The 24,652-nt window shown below is 34.0% G+C and overlaps 1 protein-coding gene across 1 annotated transcript; it reads left to right on the forward strand.

Annotated features, from left to right (window-relative positions):
* Positions 1-14,920: 14,920 nt before the first annotated feature.
* Positions 14,921-16,530, forward strand: LOC145047824 (HXXXD-type acyl-transferase family protein). Its single transcript, XM_078996189.1, has one exon. It carries the CDS (start codon positions 15,000-15,002, stop codon positions 16,407-16,409), a length of 1,410 nt encoding a protein of 469 aa, XP_078852315.1. The 5' UTR covers positions 14,921-14,999; the 3' UTR covers positions 16,410-16,530.
* Positions 16,531-24,652: the final 8,122 nt, after the last annotated feature.

The following is a 24,652-nucleotide window of genomic DNA, read 5'->3' on the forward strand; positions in this document are numbered from 1 at the left end:
AGAACTAAGATCAGGAAACTTAAGGGTTGGAAGATGAAGCCCTGACCAATTCAGTATTGAACTTGGAAGTGAGAATCCTGAGGCATTAAACGAAATCAATTTAGTGAAATTGGCAAGAGCATCAACTGAAATTTAGGGTTTCGACTCCAAAATGGGGTTCCTTTTAAATGGGATAGACCAGTGTTGATGTTAAAATGTACTTCGAAAGAACAACAAGAAGAACAGTAGAAGCAAATTACACTTCATGATTATGGTCTCAACTGAACAACCAATTGTTTGCTCATCTACATTAAGCTTTTTCTTGAATGTAATACACACATAAATGGCAAAATTGAGTAGCGAAATTAGCGATTCCCCATGATTATGCTCCCAAACACATTGCTCTTACCTTGAATTATTTGAAATACGAATCTACGATTCTTTTGGGAAGAATGGAAGAACCAACAATCGCTTCACTGTTTTTATGGCTGACAAAAATGAGTGTTTTATGAACCATAGAATCGAGAGGGAGAGAGAGAGAGAGAGAGAGAGAGAGAGAGAGATTTTATTTAATTGTTTTTTTTAATAAGAAAAAGCATCATAAATGGTTCCTATGGTAGTGAAATGACAAAAATGCCCTTCAGTTAATGGACAAAAGTTAACGGAGTTAGCAATAAGGACCAATCGTTAAAAGTTTTGAAAGCATAGGGACCATCTATGACGTTTTTAAACCACGATGACTAAACTTTAGATTTTGGGAATCGACAAGGACCACTTATGATGTTTTTTCATATATATATATATATATATATATATATATATATATATATATATATATATATATATATATATATATATATATATATATATTGAAGCTAAGATAATATTTTTTTGCCTAAGAATGTAATGAAGTACTTTTGATGGTCTTATATATGAATGCCCTCCGCTAGGTTTGGTTTGACGAGAGTTATTTCCATAAAAGACCTTATATTTTGATTTTTTTTTTTTGTTTTTAGACTTAGAATATTTTTCTTTTCCGAAAAAGACCCAACTTTTACCTGTTACTTGTTATTTTAGACCCTAGCAGGTCACCAATAAGTAAATTAGGTATTTTTGTTTCATTAAAGACCTTATATTTTGTAGTTTTTTCCATTTTAGACCTAAATGTTTTTTTTTTTCAAAATAAACTTAACTTTAAAATTAGTTATAGTCTTCAAGACCAAATATATAAGGTACTTCTCGACTACACCGAAAAAGAAAGTATACATATATAAATTAAAAAATGTTATCTAACCTATTATCTTTTGAACGAATATAACCAAGAAGAATTGGAAAATTTTATTTTTGTCTAAAAAATATAATTGAACTTTATCTTGGATATATATTATATCATTAAACTTGATATATTGTTTATAAAAAATGTTATTATTACGGCTGATAAAAAGTTTTATGTTAATTCGATATTTTTTGATAACAAAATAAATTTTCTTAGTTTGTCTATTATACTTATTTTGTGATTTTGGACATATTTCTCTCTCACTTTTCTATATTATTTTTTTGGGCGAACTTTTTAATCAATTTTTTAGAACAATTAACAAACACAATCGTTATCATACTCCTAAACTAAAGCCATAGAATATTTTGTAGCATTAGCCGATTATTGAATAATAGTTATAATTATATAAAATACATACATAAAAATATTAATCCTAAATATTCATAATAGTTTTGTTTAGATATATCAAATTCAAGTTTAAAACATTCTTAAAAAAAATGTTAACATCACATATAAATACATAAAACTATATTATGAGAATGAAACCATTTGAACATAAGTTGAAAATCCAAATAAAAAAATGATATCGCACACTTAAATATCCAAATACATGGTGTTTGTATATTGCGATTATTGATTCTTAAGTATAATCATAATAATTACCAAAATAAAATTTAAGATTTCATTTTAATTTAAAAAAGCTTGAAGGTGTTTGGTACTATTGGTTATTGAATTTATGATCTTAAAATTATATAAAATCTCGTTTGTGCTGTTAGGAAATTTGACTTCACATATCTATGTATTCAACTCCTAGCTTTTGGTAATTGTTTTATTTAACTGAAATTGAAAACTAATCAAACAAATAATATAAAAAAGGTTTTGGAGCTAGAAACTGTAAATTTTCCCAAATGTGGACAAAACATTTTGTTATTATTTATATTACACTCGTGAAAAAAAAATACTATACAATTTCATTGTGTGTGTAATGGTTTAAAACAATGTTTCATGCGTAAATCAATACAATGTCAAAAGATGTGAAAGTTAAATCGTTGTCTATTATTTAAACTTAAATAATATATGTATGTTTTTTATACCTTGACGAAATAAGCTACATGAACTTGGTGTAGTGAAGAAATAACATTTACAACTACCTTTTTTTTAAATAAATAAATATACGTGGACAAAGAATTGTCCAATCATAAATAAATGTAGGCATAATAATTACATTGTTTAAATCGATGTTTATGTTTAAACTAAAATGATATAATCATGTTTTTTCTTATACGACTAGTCTTGAAATAAAAAAATATTTTAGGTGTAAACTGAAGAAAAAAAAGTACTAAATGTAGGATTTTTTATGAAATAAAAATACTTAATTTCTCTTTGGTGATCTGTTAGGGTCTAAAATAACAAGTAACAAGTAGAAGTTAGGTCTTTTTCGGAAAAGAAAAAAAAATTAGGTCGAAAAAGAAAAAAAAAATCAAAATACAGGGTCTTTTAAGGAAATAACCCTTTTTCGGTGTAGTCAAGAAATACCTTATATATTTGGTCTTGAAGACTATAACTAATTTTAAAGTTAAGTTTATTTTGAAAAAAAAATATATTTAGGTCTAAAACGGAAAAAACTATAAAATATAAGGTCTTTAATGTAACAAAAATACCTAATTTACATGTTGGTGACCTGCTAGGGTCTAAAATAACAATTAACAGGTAAAAATTGGGTATTTTCGGAAAAGAAAAAAAAATTCTAGGCCTAAAAAGAAAAGAAAAATCAAAATATAAGGTCTTTTATGGAAATAGTCATTATTGTAATTTATTGGTTTTAAATTTGCATTTTTAATGCAATTTAAAAAGAAAGAAAGACATTATATATAATGCTGATTATTAAATTCTAATTTTTTCTAATTCATTAGTTATATGAATGTCGATTATTGAATTCTAATTTGTTTTAACTCATCTGTGTTCATTTTTTATATTTATTTTTCGACTTTTCCAATTCTCACAAGTAGCATGTAATTATAAACATATTTACACTCATTTAATAAAAATCAATCTTAAAATTAATTAAAAGGTGAATGCAATGGAAGAATGAAGAAGAGGAATGAAATTTGGAGTGACATTAAGGATTTTATAAGGTTTATCATACTACACTTATAAAAAAGACATTTTTCTATCATCTCATGCATTTAAAACCCCCACACAAATTTTCAACCACCTAATGCATTTGAAACCCCCACGCATTTTCATCTCAAAGTAATTAATCACAAATCATGAAAGGTTTTATAACTTATATAATATGGTTAAGAAGCAATTAATTGATAATCTTCTATAAAAATGTCATTCTCTTTGAGTAGATTCACAAATACAAATCAAATATAAAATTCACAGAGAAAACAAGTTTAAAGGTTTTGTGTTGGTTTGAGGGCGTTGGATCATTTTTGAGCCATGCTATTATGTTAGAGTTTTTAATTTGTAAGTTTGTTATATACTAATTCTTTTTTTTTTTTTAATTTTCGTGGTTTAAGTATTCTTTTAAGACAATCATTGTATGTTGTGGTTGAAACATTAATGTAAATTAGATTAGATTCATGTTATCGATCATATGTTATGGAAAGTGATATAGATAATATTTAATTAAATATTGTATATATGTTTGTATGCTTGTGTTGTTTCAAAGTAATAAGTAAATAAAAATCATTAATATGCAACATTATCCATAATATCTATGTAAGTCTCTTTTAAAATGCAAATTGTCTATCTTATCACTTTATATTTTAGTATATGTTTAACATTTTAATTATACTAATAAGTGTATTTTAAAAGTTTTCCTTTATTTATTAATAATAATAAGTGGTTTTAAAACTTATAAACAATAATTATAAATAATAAAACCAAATTATAAAAATTATGGATTTGTCATATTATCCATGCAAGTCTCTTTTGAGATGCAAATGGTCTATCTTATCAGTTTATTAATTAGTACATGTTTCACATTTTAATAGTAATATTAAGTGTTTCTTAAAAGTATCCTTTAACTTATTAATAAGAATAAGTAGTTTAAAACTAAAGAACAATAATTTTAAATTATAATAATGTAACACCCTGTTCCTGAGAGTTGGAAGAGCTTGGAGCCATCAAGCTTGTGAAGAAGATCTAGATCCAGGAGTTCATCCATCTTTGGCAGAGCCTTCTGAGGTAAAAAGCTCTTAGCTTGATAACCCATAGCTTAGATCTTCTTTAGTGTTGATTTATGGGTCTTTTGACCCCTTTGAGAAGGATAAGTTACTCTCCATGGCTCGTCTGCTAAGCAATCTCTCTTTCCTGTGACATTTAGCCTGTAGAACCATAAAAGAGGTCTTGAACTTGTTTTTGTCCAAGCAATGGTCATGTTCATGGAAGTAGGTTGCTATAACTTAAGTTTGGTTCCATTTGAGGTGTGGAAAGCCATCAAGTCTCCAACTTTATAGAAATGGACCATAGAAACGATTTGGATATGTAATTTGGAGCCTTAGGAGTGTGAAACCAATTGTTTAGGTTAGATCTGCAAGGGACTCGACGAGTTTATATGGGAACTCGATGAGTTGTTAAGGAACTCGACGAGTTGGATGATCTTGTCCCTTTTCTGACTATCATAGGACTTGGCAAGTCTGAGGACGAATCGATGAGTTAGTTCGTCCAGTCGCGATGACGCGTAGCCTGGGAGCTCGACGATTCATAGGGTGACTCGGCGAACCGAGTCTTGATTTTAGTGTTTCTGAGTCCTAGAACTTGACGAGTCAATAGGTTGACTTGGCGAGTTAGGTTAACCTGGAAAGTTGACTTTGATTAGGATGTTTCCTTTGATCAGGGGTAAAATGGTCATTTTACCCTAAGAAGGTTTATCAGATTTTGATTAAATATTATTATGGAGTTGATAGCCGAAGAGTCGCCGGAGCAATAGACAGGGATTCGTCACTCGATTTTTCAGAAGCCAGTCTTGCAAGGTGAGTTCCCTTCTTGTAGGAACGGGTCTAAGGCACCAAGGCCGACACGTTATATGATATGTAAGCAGCTGAGTGTGGGCGAGGCCCGTATGTCATAGTAGCTGAGTATGGGCGAGGCCCGTATCTCATAGTAGTCGAGTATGGGTGAGGCCCGTGTCTCACAGTTTAGTTTGATTATGGTCATATGCCTGATTGATAGATTTAGTTATACTTGTTGTCTATGTGGTACATGCAATAAGTCGAGCTCAAGTAAGTACTCCCAAATTACCCATACAAGTTTATGACTTTATGTTATGATATGTTTATAAGAACTGCAGCTAGATTAGGACTAAGGATCTAGGAAGGATGCCTTATGTTCCTATTATATGTGTATCAACTATATGAGAATAGCATGCTAGTTTAGGACTAAGGATCTACGAAGGATGCCTTATGTGCCTGTTATATGTATCTTAACTTTATGAACCGCATGCTAGTACAAATTAGTCAATGATGGTCTGAATGTGATATGCTAGACCTATTTGCATGGTGCCCCTGGCAGGCGTCGATGGTGTATGACTGATATGGATATGTCCAGTCCAATGTAATTGGTTGCACACCAATCACATCATACTAGGGGGTTTAATAGGCATAGGTCTATTTACTAGACCTATATGCCTCACGCCCCTTGTACGCGTTGACAGTATATGACTATATGAATATGTCCAATCCAATATAATTGGTTGAATATCAATCACATCGGACTGGCGGGGGGGGGGGGGGGGGGAGGCTTGATAGGCATAGGTCTATTTGCTAGACCTATCAACCGGGCACTCTGGTCCGCCTACCAGCACTGCGCGACTGCTCAATTGTAGTGCTGCTCGATTGGCGGGCACTGCTACCAACCAGCTTGACCTGAATTAGGTTGGCCCGAGGCCTTACCTAATTCCATTTGACCTAATTGTACCCTATAAATAGAATATGTTCTTTGCCTTAGATATGGATCTGCTCCCACATTCACCCTCAAACTTCCTCCACCTTGGGAAATCAGCCACCATGCCCATACACTCCCAACATACCTAGATGGCTCTCTTGGGCCATGATAAACTATCTCTTCACTCACACCAATCTAACTTGATTATCGGATCCTACTCCAAACATATAGTCCCTGGGAAGGTTCTAATGCTTTCATTACCTGTTCAACAAGGAATCCCATCGGGAATCAGCTAATGAAACTCAACTCATATCCATGAGCTAGATCTGACACCAAGACCCGATGACCGGATTCCGATTTCACATCATCATCGCTACTAGAATTGGAGTGTCGATGACATCATCGACTCATCGCCAAAAGTGCAAAACTAATTTTGTAGTCTCTAAATTGAATGAAATTCGTAGAATTTATGTGAAACATGACAAAGAACAAATCACGTCGCTTTGTGATGATGTATGATGTTTTCGGTCATTTGAGATTGTTTAGGACAAAATGGCATTTTTCTATATTTACAATTCATGGAATCTTTATATTTTATAGTTGATTTAGATAAATGATTAGGGATCGTATTCTACTCAATTTCGAAATCCTAGGATTGTTGAAAGAATCTAATATTCTTCTCCTATAAGTGTTTTATTTTCCCTTTGTTTTTAGGGAGTTTGATATTTATTCATACATAATCCATTTTGGAATTATCTTTTCTGTGATTTGTGTTTGCAAGTGTTGTAATTGGTTCTTCAATTCGATCTTATGTGCATCACGAAGTATATATGAAATTAATATGTTCATGCAGGTCAAGGTATGTGATTTCCGGATGTAAATCTGATAGTCTGGACATCACAAAGTATAAATGAAATTAGTATTATTATGAAGGTCAAGATATGTTAGTTCCGGATGAGATAAATTATATAGTCTAAGGGTCTTTTAAATGTAAATGAAGGAAATATCAAAAGGTTTGAATGAACTTTGACCCTACATAAATAGGAATGTGTATAGTGATTGAAATATTATTTCTCCCATTTCCATATCCGGTTTCATCTCTCTAGACCTTCTTTATCTTCAAGTCGGTATAGGCTTCGGATTCGACAATTACAAAAGTTATCATGCATAACCTTTGATTTTGAAAATTTGTCCAACAATTTACAACGTCGTACATATCGTTTGATGATAGAAAATTCATGATTATTCTTCCCAAACATGAAGTTATGTTGTGATTCTATCTTCTTGGGTCTCCCTAATTCTATTCATTATAGTTGACCACCTCACATCATGAGCGTGAAGTCCTATACGCAATAGCAAACAAGTTGATAATGGTCTATTTGTTACGCTAAAGGGTATGGTGATGTTTTTGTCTATCAAAATCCGGTGTCATATAGGCATCACATAAGTACTTGAGTATTTAACATTTTTGTTATGTTTTTCGTATGAATGGAGCGTGGTACCATTTATTGCCTGTCAATGTGTGTGTGTGAGAGAGAGAGGGAGAGAGAGAGAGAGAGGCCATCGGCAGACACAATTGGCAAACCTTTGTCGTTAAAGATTGCCATCGGCAAAAAAAATTAGTTGAAGGAGGTATTTGCCGTCAGCAATATAGACGTCATTCCGACGACAACAAACAAACCACGAGACCTTACAGTCTTGGTAGAGTAATGTAGAATTATAGACCTTATCCAATAACCACTTGAAGTTGGGTGTTTTTGGGTTTAGCTGAAAACTCTAACCATTCATACGACGAGAGGTGTAGAAGTTGGCACCTTTCTAGGGAAAAGAAATCACTATTTTTGTCTAGGGAAAAAAAGAGGGTTATTTCCTTAAAAAACCCTATATTTTGATTTTGTTTTCTTTTTAGACCTAATTTTTTTTTTCCAAAAACAACCCAACTTTTACTTATTACTTGTTATTTTAGACTTAACAGGTCACCAAAGGAAAATTAAGTATTTTTATTTCATAAAAGACCCTACATTTAGTATTATTTTTTTTTTTCAGTTTAGACCTAAAATATTTTTTATTTCAAGATTAGTTGTATAAGAAAAAACATGATATATCATTTTAGTTTAAACATAAACATCGATTTAAACAATATAATTATTATGCCTACATTTATTTATGATTGGACAATTCTTTGTTCGTATATTTATTTATTTAAAAAAAAGGTAGTTGTAAAAGCTATTTCTTCACTACACCAAGTTCATGTAGCTTATTTCGTCATGGCATAAAAAACATACATATATTCTTTTAGTTTAAATAATAGACAACGATTTGACTTTCATATCTTTTGACATCGTATTGATTTACGCATGAAACATTTTCTTAAACCATTACACATACAATGAAGTTGTATAGTATTTTTTTTCACAAGTGTAATATAAATAATAACAAAATGTTTTGTCCACATTTAGGAAAATTTACAGTTTCTAGCTCCAAAACCTTTTTTTATATTATTTGTTTGATTAGTTTTCAATTTCAGTTAAATAAAACAATTACCAAAAGCTAGGAGTTGAATACATATATGAAGTCAAATTTCCTAACAACACAAAAGAGATTTTATATAATTTTAAGATCATAAATTTAATACTCAATTGAGTACCAAACACCTTCAAGTTTTTTTAAATTAAAATGAAATCCTAAATTTTATTTTGGTAATTATTGGGAAAGAGGCCGAAGCTTCGGCAGTGTATTTGGATATTTAAGTGTGTAATATCATTATTGTTATTTGGATTTTCAACTTATGTTCAAATGGTTTCATTCTCATGATATAGTTTTATGTATTTATATGTGATGTTAACATTTTTTTAAGAATGTATTAAACTTGAATTTGATATATCTAAACAAAACTATTATGAATATTTATGATTAATATTTTTATGTATGTATTTTATATAATTATAACTATTATTCAATAATCGGCTAATGCTACAAAATACTTTATGTCTTTAGTTTAGGAGTATGATAATGAATGCGCTTGTTAATTGTTCTAAAAAAATTGATTAAAAATTCGACCAAAAAAATAATATAGAAAAGTGAGAGGGAAATATATCCAAAGTCACAAAATAAGTATAATAGACAAACTAAGAAAATTTATTTTGTTATCAAAAAATATCAAATTAACATAAAAAAATTTATCATTTTTTATAAACAATATATCAAGTTTAATGATATAATATATATCTAAGATAAAGTTTAATTATATCTTTTAGATAATAATAAAATTTTGCAATTCTTCTTGGTTATATTCGTTCAAAATATAATAGGTTAGATAACATTTTTTAATTTATATATGTATACTTTCTTTTTCGGTGTAGTCAAGAAATACCTTATATATTTTGTCTTGAAGACTATAACTAATTTTAAAGTTAAGTTTATTTTGAAAAAAAAACATTTAGTTCTAAAATAGAAAAAACTACAAAATATAGGGTCTTTAATGAAACAAAAATACCTAATTTACGTGTTGGTGACCTGCTAGGGTCTAAAATAACAAGTAACAGGTAAAAGTTGGGTCTTTTCAGAAAAGAAAAATATTCTAGGTCTAAAAAGAAAAAAAAATCAAAATATAAGGTCTTTTATGGAAATAACCCTAGAAAATTAGGGTACAGAGAGCATTCACTAAGAATATATCGTAACACATATTTTAATTTAATTTTATTATTGAACTTATTTTAAAATAATGTTTTAATGTAAGTTAAATATCATGTTTTTTAATGTATTTTACATTTAAAAATTATTTAATTTGATAATGTACATTTTAGATTCATAATGATTATCAATCAACTTGTTATTTGTTATTATTAAATATGATGATAAAATAGTCATTTATTTATATTCGGATAATGCAATCAGTGTAAAAATGAAATAATGTTTATATCATATATTTGTTCAAATATCATTATCCATTATTTACATTAATCACTTCATGACTTAACAAAAAAGGCATACACTATCCAAAATGCGTGCAAGCATGAAAGATTAAGCGGCTGTTTGCTAGGATCTGAATTTTTAAATGGTCTCAATTTCTAAGAGGGTCTAAATTTTTAAGATCTAAATTTTGAATATGTTGTTTGGTTGGAACCTCTGAATTATTGTGCTGAATTATGAAAATGACCATTTGTAACATCCTGTTTAGAACCGTCTGTGATTTAGGGTTCGTGGGCTGCAACCCGGGCATGAGAAAGCCTTGAGGCTGCGACGAGTTACTAGAAGCGTAGGGCTTCTCGCCATCTTTCTATCGATATGAGGATTCATTGGAAATGGACTTATAACGAAGAAGCTATGATAGTTTAAAGTTTTGGCAAGTTGAGTCCTTATTAAGAAAAAGGTGGTAGTTGAGTACATAGTGTGTACGCGTGTGTACGCTCAGCGTACTCATGTGCGTGATTTGGGCGCGGATGTCACCTAGTACGCCTCATTTCTGGCCACCATTTCTAGCCTTCAACCCTCTCAAAACCTTACTTTATGTTCCTTTAGCTTGAGTATCTATTTGTGAGCTTCTAAGTGTTCTTGTGGTATCCTTGGAGTGAAGAATGAACATTGAAGAGAATGGAGTTGGAGTCCAAGCCTTGGATCTGAGCTTTTTTGTGGTTAAATCATCATTTGAAGGTATAAAGCTCAAAGCTTTCCCATCATTTTTTATTTGTGTATATTATGGTCCATTTTAGGGTTTTTGGTCCCAACGCTTGAAGCTTTATGAGTTGTTGAACCCCAGAGCCTAATATATATCCCTTTGAGTGTTTTAATGGAATGGATTCATAAAAATGGAGTCTTGGACATCAAAACCACCCCATGCATGATATATGAGCATTTTGGGAGAAAGGAGTGAGAGTTTTTGGGTTTGGGACTTTCTCAGCCATGCAAAGGCTTAAAGTCACGAACTTTATGGAGTATGAGCCTTTAGGGAGTCTAGATCTGAGAGTATAGATATGATCGTAACAGATTAAGACAAAGGGAGTGGGAAAAACAAGTCTGGACGTACGCCGAGCGTAATCCTAATACGCCCCGCATACTTATCTAGTGTCCCCGATCAGGATTCGTGTGTACGCTGAGCGTACCAAGGGAAGTACACCCCGTGTAATCTCAATGTGGGCTTTTTGGGCTAAATCTCATATTAGGCCTTAAGTGTTGGGCCTGGATTTTGGGCTTGTTGTACTGGAGATTTTGGATCAGAGGAATATATATATATATATATATATATATATATATATATATATATATATATATATATATATATATATATATATATATATATATATATATATATATATATATATATATATATATACACACATATATATATATATATATATATATATACATATATATATAGGGTAAAGTGAATATACCTAACAACCTTATATAAGCTTGGGTACCTAACCACATCATACTATGTAATTTTGTATCATATTTGCATTGTAATCAATCAAAGTTCTTAAAATTCAACCTCATAACTTGATTGCTTCCAAAATCTTTGGACTTTCACCATTATCAACCTTCAAATGACGTCTTTCTATCGAAGACCCCCTGGTGGGCTTCATATACTACCGTTACAAATCAAATGGTGTAGGAAAAATATAATGGTGAATATCTAAAAATCTTGAAAGTAAATCAAGTTAAGGGTTGAACTTTAAGAACCTTAGACGATTGCAATGGAAATATAATGCAAAACAATGTAGTATAATGTGGTTAGGTACCTAAGCTTATATAAGGTTGTTAGGTATATTCACTTTACCCATATATATATATATATATATATATATATATATATATATATATATATATATATATATATATATATATATATATATGTCTTGGGCCCTTGTGTTGAGATTGTCATTTGGACTTAAGTTTAAGGGTTGGGCCTTGGGAGAGCCCATTTAGTATTGGTCCTTAGTGCGCCCAATGGGCTTAAGTTATTTATGGGTCGGTTAGTGGACCATCTTTAGACCTAATGAGTGAGGGTTTGGTCTTAGATCATGATTGGGTTAATTGTGGGTTTGGCCCAGTGTTAGAGGCCGGTGTGCTGCAGCAGCATCTATAGGAGTTGTTTATCATCTGAGGTGAGTCTTCTCACTATACTTACCTTGAGTGGTAACTTTGTGTGACCGGAGGGTCTTGTATGTTCTTATTTGAGTATTGTGATATCATGCATATATCTTTGTGATTTATGTTGTGTATTATTCTGAGCTTTACTGAGTTAGGACCGGAGGGTCCACCCGACTTGTGGGACCGGAGGGTTCCACTGAGACACATTGACTGCGGGGTTTTATTCGAGATATAGTCATGAGAGGCTACTGAGATATGTGTGGTATTTTGGGGAACTCACTAAGCTTTGTGTTTACCATGTTATGTGATATGTGTTTCAGGTACTTCTCGGGATCGCGGGAAGGCGTCAGCTCGATTGTACACACGAGATGGAGTTATGTTTTGAGGATCTTGGATTTTTATTCAATAATTATGGATATGTGTTTTTGATAATTTGATACTTTGGGGTTTGTGTGAAGTGTATTAATGAGAATTATGTGATTTTAAAATGAAACTTTTTTTTGAAATTTTACAGTGTTACACTATTTTACCCTTCTAGATAAGTTTTTTGCTAAGTTCAAAGTTTCTGTTTATAGAATAATTAAATCAACCTCTTGAATAGTTATAAGGAAAAATACAAACGCCATAAACAATTCAAATTAAACATAAATCAAAATTAAACACAAATAAACATCAAATAAGGTCCAACTTCATATATTTGATCAATACCAATACTACTTGTATACATAGAATCCAAATTCAAATCAATGTGAATAAAATACTTGTGGCTCAAATATGGCATAACCAGTATTAATAGCTTCCTATGTAATTATCCCATCCTTTTGTTCATCTTGTCCCACAACATCTTCATTTCCCTCAAGTGCATTAGAAAGTGAAGAAAACCCTGACTTCATTACAACTTTAATCAACCCTTTCATTGTCCAAGCAGATACCTTCTCACGTCTCATTTTATTCAGCTTTTTCACATCAATAACCTTTTCATTCTTATCTTCTTCCACTCCTTTTGTAGAACTTATTGCTTTCAAAATTCTCCATCAATGGAGGCCCTAAAAGGGTCTGAAGAACATATTGATGGAAGATAGATTCTTGAATCCAATCAAAAAATATCTTTACATGAATTTTAAAATCAAATAAACAATCCCTCTAGTGATACCATTTAGAGCTCTGGTTAGGTTTCTTGATGAACACCTCTTTTAATTAACATAACCCATCTGATATCAAAATATGCTGAAAATAGATATAACACATATGATTCCACCTGTGATTTTAGAAAGAAAAAAGAAAAACAACAGCAATGATTCGTTGAAGTCATACCTTTCAGGGGAACGAAAACTCAAAATTTCAAGCACTAATCGACATAGCACATCTGATTACATAAAGAAAGAGATTACATAGCAAGAGAAAGAGAGAGCCCGAAGACATTATCTGCATAAGTTGTCAGGCAATCGGAGCTAGGGCGGAGAGGAGGTCGGCGACTACGACAGCGGGGAGGGAACAGAGCTTCACAGATCGGATGAAGGCATGGTAGCGTGCGTTGATGAGAAAGAAAAACGGAGAAGTGAGAAGAAAAGAAAGAGCGACACCTAGGGAACAACATGTGTCTTTTTCTTTTTTAGATGCTTATTGAAGTCTGAAATTTTAAGAGGCATTTATCAAACTAAAATGCATTTTATAAAAGGTTACCAAACAAGCCATATTGAATTTTTAAGAAGTTACATCTTAATTTTTCAATTAAGAGGTAAACAACCAGAGTCTAAGAAGAAATCCTAGAAACTAAGATCAAGTCCTAGACACGTTAACCCTTAATTAAATTTGTCGGCTAGCATCAACAAAGCATTTGCAAAAATACCAAAAACAACTTCATACTAAGTGTTAATAAAAGAAAACCAATGATAATAAATTCAAAACATGTGCTTTCTAAGCAAATAGATAATTATTGAATCGGGTTTGTCTGGTTATTTGAGGCCAAAATCATGTTTATGTTTGTCATTTTGCTCTTTCAATACACACAACAAATGTGGATAGTTTTAAGAAAATGTAGTATAATAAAAAAAGGTTGATCCTATCATAAAACCAACATGGAACCTGCCTACCAAGGTTCATGAACCTCAACAACCCTCAAAACCCCACCCGAAACTTTAAAAAATTCAATATATATATATATATATATATATATATATATATATATATATATATATATATATATATATATATATATATATATATATATATATATATATATATATATATCAAGTAAAATATTATATCTATCAGTGTAGAAATAGAACATACCAGCATAACTATTTCATTTCCTAAATCGATAAATAAAAAAAAAAAAAAATAGAACACATTTAACACTTATAATAATGATATTTATTATTGCCCGTTATTATGCTTTAAAACACTTGTATAAAACAAAACAAAAGCTCACAAAATTACGTTTAATTTTTATGTTGCATATCATGTCATATGATAAATTGTGGGAGGTAAGTTGACAAATCAAAAATTGGTATATTCTTTTCAGTTTTATAGATAAATGGTATATTACGAATATAGAAATTAATACTACTAGAATAATAATTTAAATATTTATTAATATGCTAAAATGCGTAAAAGTTTTATTTCCTAGAATAACATTTTACTGAAGTTTAGGATCCCTATAAATACCAAATCAAATCTAACATCTCCTTCCACAAACTCACAGCGACTACAAAGTCTGCAAGTGCATCCATCCATTGACTTGATACTGAAAGAAACTATGCCTTCGTCTTCTTCTTCTACAACCGCAACTGATTCAGTTGCCATAATCTCCAAATGCAAAATTCATCCGGACAAAAACTCCATAATCAAATCATTGAAGCTCTCAGTTTCTGATCTTCCCATGCTCTCTTGCCAATACATCCAAAAGGGTGTCTTGCTCTCTCAACCTCCTTTGCCTCCCCACCACCTAATTCCCCTCCTCAAACTTTCTCTCTCTAAAACCCTCTCTCATTTCCCGGCCCTCGCCGGCCGCCTCTCCACCGACGACAAAGGGCATGTCAACATTATCTGCAACGATTCCGGTGTGGAGTTCGTTCATTCCACCGCTACCCATCTCTTCACCCATCAAATTCTACTCCCCAATTGCGACGTTCACCCATGCTTCAAGACTTTCTTTGCTTTTGACAAGACCTTGAGTTACGCCGGGCACCACCAACCAATCGCCGCCGTGCAAGTGACAGAGCTTGGGGATGGGGTTTTTATTGGGTGCACCGTTAGTCACGCGGTGGTCGACGGGACTTCCTTCTGGAATTTTTTTAATACTTTTGCTGAGATCTCGAAAGGAGCCATGAAAGTAACGAACTCGCCGAATTTTTGCCGGGAAAATGTTTTTAACTCTCCGGTGGTCCTGCCACTTCCCGACGGTGGACCGGCTGCTACGTTTTCCGGTGATGAGCCGCTGCGGGAGAGGATCATTCACTTTAGCAGGGAATCAATCTTGAAGATGAAATTCAGAGCCAATAATCCGTTATGGAAACCCCAAAACTCCGATCTGAACGATGCAGAGATCTACGGGAAGGCGAATAACGACGGTAACGGAAAACATAACGGCACGTTAAAGCCGAAAAGTGAAATTTCGTCATTCCAATCACTTTGTGCTCAATTGTGGCGTTCTGTAACACGCGCGCGTAACTTCCACGACACAAAAACGACGACGTTCAGGATGGCTGTTAACTGTAGACATCGATTAGATCCTAAGGTGGACCCCTTTTATTTCGGTAACTTGATCCAAAGCATCCCAACCGTTGCTTCTGTTGGGGACCTACTTTCACATGACTTGTCGTGGGCAGCCAATCAGCTCCACCAAAATGTGGTGGCACATGATAATGCTACTGTGCGCCGAGGTGTGAAAGATTGGGAAAGCAATCCAAAGTTGTTTCCTTTGGGTAACTTTGATGGGGCTATGATAACCATGGGAAGTTCTCCTAGGTTTCCAATGTATAACAATGACTTCGGGTGGGGTCGGCCCATGGCGATTCGCAGCGGTAAGGCTAATAAATTTGATGGCAAGATTTCGGCTTTTCCAGGCCGTGATGGTGATGGCAGTGTTGATCTTGAGGTGGTGTTAGCTCCCGAGACCATGGCCGGTCTTGAATGTGATCAAGAATTTATTCAATACGTTTCTTAAAGGTTGTTTATTGAATTTTGCTTTAGACATTTTGTTATCGATCGAATTCTATAGCAAATTAATGTATAAATATTTTGAAATAATGACAATTAAATTAAAAAAGAGTGATTAGATGTTCTAAGACATTGGTTTTTAAATTTCTATTAAAAGAAAAACTTAGTTTCGTTGGTAAATATATAGTTGAAAAAAAAAGGAAGGATTATCATAGTTTATGATAAAAGTTTATAATTAAATAAGTGATTTAGTTATTAAATAAAGTTTATGTTAATAAAATTCAATTTATATTTTCGATATTTATGATAATGATTTAAGTAAATCACAAAAATATATAATAATCAAAATTTTGTATTTTTCATATAATGACTTATTAAAAGTTAAAAACTCATATGATACATATACATTAAAGTCACTATGAGTACTCACAATGCCATAGGCATTGTGGTGAGGTGGCGGATAGCCAAGACGTACACACTAGCCTACCTCTAGTGGAGCGATGAATTAGAGCCACATTGTGTGGCTTTATGTGGTTTGCATCATATCTTTCAACAGAATATATGGCTCTTGTGCCTCTCTCCATTTCATGTTTTTCTTTCTCTTTTGATGTTGTGTGGAGACCACACCATTGTTAGTGTGGTGTGGTGTTGATTATTGATGGTGATTTGGAGGAAACTCCCGCCTTTGGTGTTGGGAGTACTCCAGATGACCTAAGTTGTAGAAAGGTAGGTCATCTTTTAAAGATTCGATTACTGGATAAAACCAAATAGTATCCATAACTTCCTTATATGTTTGGGATTCATTATTCACTACAAATGTCATGTAATGAGGTCTAACATCTTTGTCTATTTTTCCCAATTTGCTTTTTCTAGGTTCTAAGTTCTCTTCTTGAACCTTGGAAGAACTCTCTTCATTTGTCTGTAAACTTTTGTCAACAATGGTTTCATTCAGTCCATCATCTAGATGTCTTTTCCTTGAGCTTGAAACCTCTTTCCCTTTATCCTTGTAAGGAAATACATTTTCAAATAATTCAACCATTGTTGATTCCATGGTATTGTTATGGATATCATCACGTGATTTGTAGAAAAGAAACCTATATATTGCACTAATCATGGCAAGTCCAAGATAGATACAATCTATGGTTTTTGGTCTAAGGTTGGTCCTCTTAGGAATATGTACTTTTACCTTAGCAAGGTAACCCTACACTTTCATCATTTTGTAAGAGGGTAATCTCCTTTTCTGCTGATGATAAGGTGATTTATCACTCTTTTTATGAGGAATATTAAGTATTGAATTTGTTGCAAGATATGCTTCTCCCCACATATTATGTGGTGCTCCATAAGTGATTAACATTTAATTAATTGTCTTTTTCAATGTTCTTTTCTTCCTTTCACCCACTTCATTCTCTTAAGGAGTATATGGAGCAGTTTTTTGGTGTGTAATTCCATATAAAGAACAAAAATCAACAAAGTCTTCGGACTAGTATTCTCCTTCTTGGTCCGACCTTAAAATTTTGATTTTTTTGTCAAGTTGATTTTCAACTTCAGCTTTATAGTTCTTAAAAGATTTCAAGGCTTTATCTTTGATATTTAACAAGTAAATATAACAATACTTGTTGCAATCATCTATAAAAGACATATAATAATTCTTTCCTCATCTTTTAGGTGTTGCTCTAAAATCACATAAATCATAGTGGATTAAACCAAGAATTTCATTATATTTTTCTATTGATCTATGAGGGTGTTAGGAGAATTTCGATTCTACGTAAACCTCACATTTCATAATTTTTTCTAATGAACATTTTTGTAACATGCCTAATTTTTTCATTCTTTGAATAGAACGAAAATTGACATGTCCCAATTAAGAATGCCAAAAAAAATGAAGGATCGTGCATATACATAGAAGACAGGATACTAGTGCCCATTATTGCATTAGCATTACTAACCATGTTGGTTTGAATCATTACAACAAACTAATTTGGTGATTCAACCATGTAGGTTTGACCATAAGTTCCTCCACTAGAATTTTCACCATTGTTTCCTCTACAATTGCCTCCTTGACCCTTCCTAAATTTGCAACCATTGGCCTTATGTCTAGTTCTGCCATAAACATAGCAAGGACCCAAATTATTCTTGTTTGGGCCATGGTTTTTGCCATCTTTAGAAGATTTTTTTGGAGCCATGCTTCCCTTTCGTGTTGTTATTTATTATCTTTGAAGTATGTGCTTCTCCAACAATGTTTGCACTTGGTTCCACGAAGTTTGCATCGGCCTTCTCATTTAATTTGTTATCCTCTTCAACACAAATTGCGCAAAACTCATGTTATCAATTAATTAAATGCTTAAGATATGATTTGAAATTCTTCCAAGAAAGAGGAAGTTTTTCAATGATTGAACCAACAAGAAATTATATTATATTCCCATACCTTCAACTTCAAGATCATGAGTGATTATTTGAAGTTCCTACACTTATTTGAGGACAGATTTGGTATCCACCATTTTAAAATGCATGAACTTTCCAATCATGAATCTCTTGGAACATGACACTTATGTTTAGTATTTCTTTTCTAATGATTCCAAATCATTTAGAATATAATTTATGTAATTATACTCATTCGAGTTCTAGAATTCCATAGCCCTTTGATGTTCTACCAATTGGGCTGCAGCAAAAGGATTTTTCTCTTCACCAATGGAAGGACATGGAGAATCATCAGTGAGAACATTGGAAACATGAAGAGTTGTTAGATAAAATAACATCCTTTTTTTTCATCTCTGAAATTGAGGCTTTTAATTTCTCAGGCTTTTTCCATATGTGATTTGATGATGAATTGTTGATCCATTCTTCACCTTTTTTATTTATGTCTTAGACTGTTATGACAAAAGTATTTAAAATCGAAACTAACAAACGAATACAAAACCAGTTCGAAGTCTATATATAAATTATAGAGTCATAATATAGAAAACAAACTTAAATATGAGATACGCAACAAAATATAGCCATGAAATTATAGAGATTGGGGCCTGCTATGCAGTGTCCTAAGAAAGAAATTTCCCTAGTATGGATCTATCTAAAGGATACAACAATCAATCAAGATTAGGTCATGATTCTATCGTAATTCTCCATGCTTCCTTGATTTCCTAGGAAAAAAAACTAGAGAGAAAGGGAGTGGTGTTTTTGTGTAAATATGATCAACCATTAATCTGTCAATTATCACCCTTATATAGAATATCAAATAATAGTTATAATTGCTAATCATCATACTTTTTCAAAACCGAAATTAATTTCCAATTAACCGCGAGGTAGCTAATTAACATTTATCAAATTTTAATAATTAATAAAAAAATCAATTTCGGATTTGATATATAAAAATTAAATTAATTAATCAACAGGAGCTGAAGAGCTCCAATGCCCAAGGAGATATCTTTGACCATGAACTATATTCAATGACATACCTTTTCCAAGACTAAATTAATAGCCTAATACCACAATTCTAGCACAAAATCCTTTTTGTCTTACTTTATCCATTTAATAATATGTAGAGACAAAAGATTATAAGGCTATACAAGTTTCTTACTTTCTTCTACGTGGGACAAATATCTTTTGCCTAAAACAAAGTTCTAACAATACCCCACATTTTCTACTCAAACTCCAATGATACCCCATATTTGAATAGAAAATAAGAGAACTTTAACATGCATTTGAAAAGTTGTTGTAAAACTTGAATCTTTTATAGTGAATACTACTTCGATCTACTTTATGGGTAGCGAAAAAGAATCTTGAACTAACCACTTTCTTTAGTAGAATCAAAACAATAAGTATCACACATATCATATCTAAACATAGACCATTTGTTACCATTCTATTCATTTCGGTCGTAAATAATCCTTTCTTCATGAGACTATTAGAGAGCTTAGCCATATCAACTCCCAAAGATGCGACCTCACATCCATCTCACATTGGTAATGCTAATCTATAACAATTCATACTATTCCACTATAAAAGTCATTATCATTATTAAGAACAAAGATTTATCCATATATCATCAACATAAAACACAAAATAAATATCATAAGAATGGCCATATCTTTGTGTTAGTGCAACTTTGAATCTTTCCCAACTAGTTGTCCTATTCAACCTAGACCATTAGATCACCAATGTTGCTATGTAAGTGCAACATTTTGTTTTGAGGTACTTTCTCTTTTGACCCTTATATTGAGATTTGTTACATTTTGCTCCTTAAAATGTAAGATTTGTGCCTGGGAGGGGCTAATATTGCCATTTTTGGAATTGTGAGGCAGAGCCTTGTACATTAGGCATACGTTTGCATATGTTGGGCGTATGGGATGAAGTCCCAAACCCTAATATTTAGGGTTTGGATCCTATTTATTCTTCATTAACTCTTAAACCCAGTTCCTTCCATTAGCCTCCATCCTCTCAAAACATTTTTGCAAACCCTAATCTACCTTGTGGGAATTTTTGAGCTTGTGTATGTGTGTTTTATGCCTTTGAAGAAGAAAGAAGGAAGTAGAGACCATCTTGAAGGAGCGAAGCACCTTAGATCCATAATCACATCATCATTTGACATCACTTGGATGTATAAATCTCTGAACTTGGTGAAGTTATACTTAGATCTTGTTTAGGGCTTGATTTTATGTTCTTTTGGTCCCATAAGCTTGGTATTATGAGTGGGGGTTACTCTAATTCATTTGCGTTGTCCTTTCAGAGGTTTTAGAGCCTCTTGAGTCATAAAAAATGTAATTTTGGACACTAGATTCTTCTCATGCATGGCCTAAGTTGTCTTAATGGAATAAGAAGTTAGGTTTTTAGCTATTAGGACTTGCCTAGCCATGGAAAGTCATTGTTAACGTTACCTAACGGACACATTAAATGTAACAAAAAATGTAATAGAAACGTTACTACCTTAGCTAAGACCCGGTTTTGGCTTAAGCGAGCCAAGGCCAGGGCAGCGACTCATTTTTATCACATGGTAAGAATATTCCATGTGATCTTCTCATTCACTCGTAGCCAATGAGAAGGCAAAAAATAGCCCGGGTGACGCCCAGAACTGAGGTCACCTGATAATTAGTTAGTGTGAATAGCTCTTGTAGTAAGAGGAGGACACGTTTCATGCTCACAAGGCATGATCCCCATGATCCGTTAGTAACAGGTACAAAAGATCTCTTCCGTCTCAAGGGAAGGATCTATCTTCTCTCTTGTGAAAATTACCTCAAGACTGTCTCTCTCTCTCACTCTCTCTCAGAAAACTAACTTGATCGTCGGAGTGACTTCCCGAGAGAATACGCGGTCGTCCTTTAATAGCTTCTTTTGTGATTGTGTTCTCAAGGAAACTCCCAAATCGGATCTTTCGTTCAACATCCAAACCATTTGTGAACATATCACAACATTTGGCGCCATCCGAACATATCCTTAGAGTGATGCATCCAATAGACGACACCAGTTCTCTGTATAAAGGGGATCTAAGCCCAAAAGTATCTGGAATGCCAGTAGAAGATCTGTTCGAAATACACGAACCATATTAGGTGATGATGACGTAGATCCCATCAATCACGATAAGAACAGAAGAACCAGGCCTCCAGAGCAGTTTCCAGTAATTGTCATTGGATGTCTCACAAAAAATCAGATGATGATATCAAATTCCAATCTGTTGCAGACGAATCCATTTCACGACACTGAGGTATTCACTATTTCTAACTCCCGTAAGAGGAACGCACCTCACCATGCGGAAAGCGAGATCGAGGCACTCTCGAGAAACCTACTCAACATCAGTTTCTCAAGCAACGATCCCAGATCATCAAATTGGGATCCACGAGACCCACTCCTTATATCAGGGTTTATTCACAACACGAAGATCCACTAAATATACATTGACGATGGTAGTTTCTCTAATATACTCTACGAACACTGTTTCCGGAAGCTACTTGATACGTGGAAGGAAGGGCTCACCAGGCATAGCTTATGGCCACTAGGTACCGTTCAGTTGCCCTTAACATTGCTCAGCTACAACGAAAGGGACATAATCACAAGAACAGTCGAATTCTCTATGATCCGATACCCAACAGAACACAACATTCTGCTTGGGCAATCATAAATCGCATCACTGCATCTTGTGCCATCAACGATACATGGCATCATTAAATTCAGCACACACCAGGGATCGACGATGGTCCTCGTCACAAGCAGCAGAGCACAACATTGCCACCAAATCTTATCCACCCCATAACTCGTACGTGCGCCAAAGAAGCCTAAGGAGGGATGTTCCACCGAGCAACACCAGATAAACATGGAGTATCCAGAGCAGCTCGTGTGAATCGTCGCTCACTTAACAAACGAAACTAAGGCATGGCTGGTGGCACTCCTGAGGAAATACTCCACCATCTTCACCTGGAAGCCAATGGATCTGATAGGTGTCGATTGGCAGGTCATCGAACACAGCCTCAATATCACACCTGGGAGTAACCCTGTGAAGCAAAAAAAGCAAGGACAGGCGGCAGTCCGCAATAAGGCTATTAATGTAGAAGTAGTTGACCTGGTGAGTGGTGGCATACTCAGGGAAGTAATGTTCCCAACATGGACAACAAAACCGGTCATGGTAAGAAAAGCCAACGGGGCATGGCGAATGTGCATAGATTATTCATATCTCAACAACGCCTGCCCAAAGGATTGTTATCCTCTCCTGGAGATCGATCAGAAAGTCCAATCACTTGAAGGTTTCCAATTCAAATGCTTCATCGACACATATAAGGGCTATCACCAGGTGAAAATGAAGCGAGAAGATGAAGCAAAAAACAGGTCTTCCATACCGAAAAGGGCACCTTCTGCTATCTGAAAATGCCATTTGGGCTAAAAAATGTTGGCGCTACTTAGCAGAGAGTGATCAACAAGGTATTCGCTGACCAAATTGGTCGGAATATCCAAGTTTACGTTGACGATATGGTAATCAAAATCCGCAAAAAAAAGATGTTACTCCAAGATGTGGAGGAAACCTTCAAAATGCTAACCAAAGCACAGATAAAGTTAAATCCAGCTAAGTGTACTTTCAAAGTCAAGGAGGGACAATTCCTTCGTTATCAGGTGTCTAGGGAAGGGGTCCTACCTAATCCCACCAAAACACAAGAGTTCCTCGAGTCGAAAACTCCTCATAATCTTAAAGGAGTATAGGAGATCAACGGTAAGTTAACGGTGCTTGGAAGATTCATTGCCAAATCTGCAGAAAAGGCACTTCCTTTGTACCAAACAATCCAAGGATACTTAGACAAAAAGCAATTCAAATGGACAGCGGAAGCGGACGTGGCCTTGCAAAAATTAAAAGACGCACAACAACAACTCCTGGCACTCGCCTGCCCGCTCCCAGGGGAGACGCTACAGATGTACTTAGCAACGTATGAGGAGGCTATCTCCTATGTGTTAGCAGTAGAAAGGGAAGGCAAACAAATCCCCATCCAATTTTGTCAGTAGGGCCCTGCAAGGGCCATAATGAAATTACCTAGCCTTGGAAAAATTGGTCATCGCCTTGGTCTACACAGTTAGACGTCTACATAGATATTTTCAAGCCCACAAGGTGGAGGTTCTAACTACTTACACAATAAAACAAGTGTTCCTAAGGCCGAAAATGTCTGGATGCCTAGTCAAGTGGGCCATAGAGTTGGCGAACACAACATCCAATACGACCGCAGAACCAGCATCAAAGCCCAAGCCCTTGCTGACTTCCTTGTTAAAATCGTAGATACCATCAAGGGAGTGCCGATGACAATCTCTATCGACCTACTAGATCCCGAGGCCGGCAAAGAACTTTAGAAGTTGTATATCGATGGCGCAACAAGCAAAGAAGACTCAGGTGTAGGCCTGATCCTCTAAATCCCCAAAAGCGAAGAGATCACCTACACACTACGGTTCGATTTCCAAGTATATAACAACGAAGCAGAGTACGAGGAACTCCTGGAAGGATTAAGGCTGGCCAAGGAGGTTGGCGCAGAGTACGAGGCACTCCGGGGACACAACAACACATGAAGGCACTCGTGCACTCAAAGGAAAGATACTCCAACTAGGAGTATACTGGCCGAATGTGTACAACAATGTCGCAGCCTTAACCAATAAATACAAGGAATGCCAAGCATTCACACTTTTCCAAAATCAACCAACCATGCCATTGAAAAGCATTACCAACCCCTGGCCCTTACACCAATGCGGGATCGATATAGTGGGACCATTCCCACCGGCATCGGGAGGCGT

Source organism: Lactuca saligna, chromosome 5 (assembly GCF_052625555.1).
Source record: "Lactuca saligna cultivar CGN05327 chromosome 5, ASM5262555v1, whole genome shotgun sequence".
NCBI lineage: Eukaryota > Viridiplantae > Streptophyta > Magnoliopsida > Asterales > Asteraceae > Lactuca > Lactuca saligna.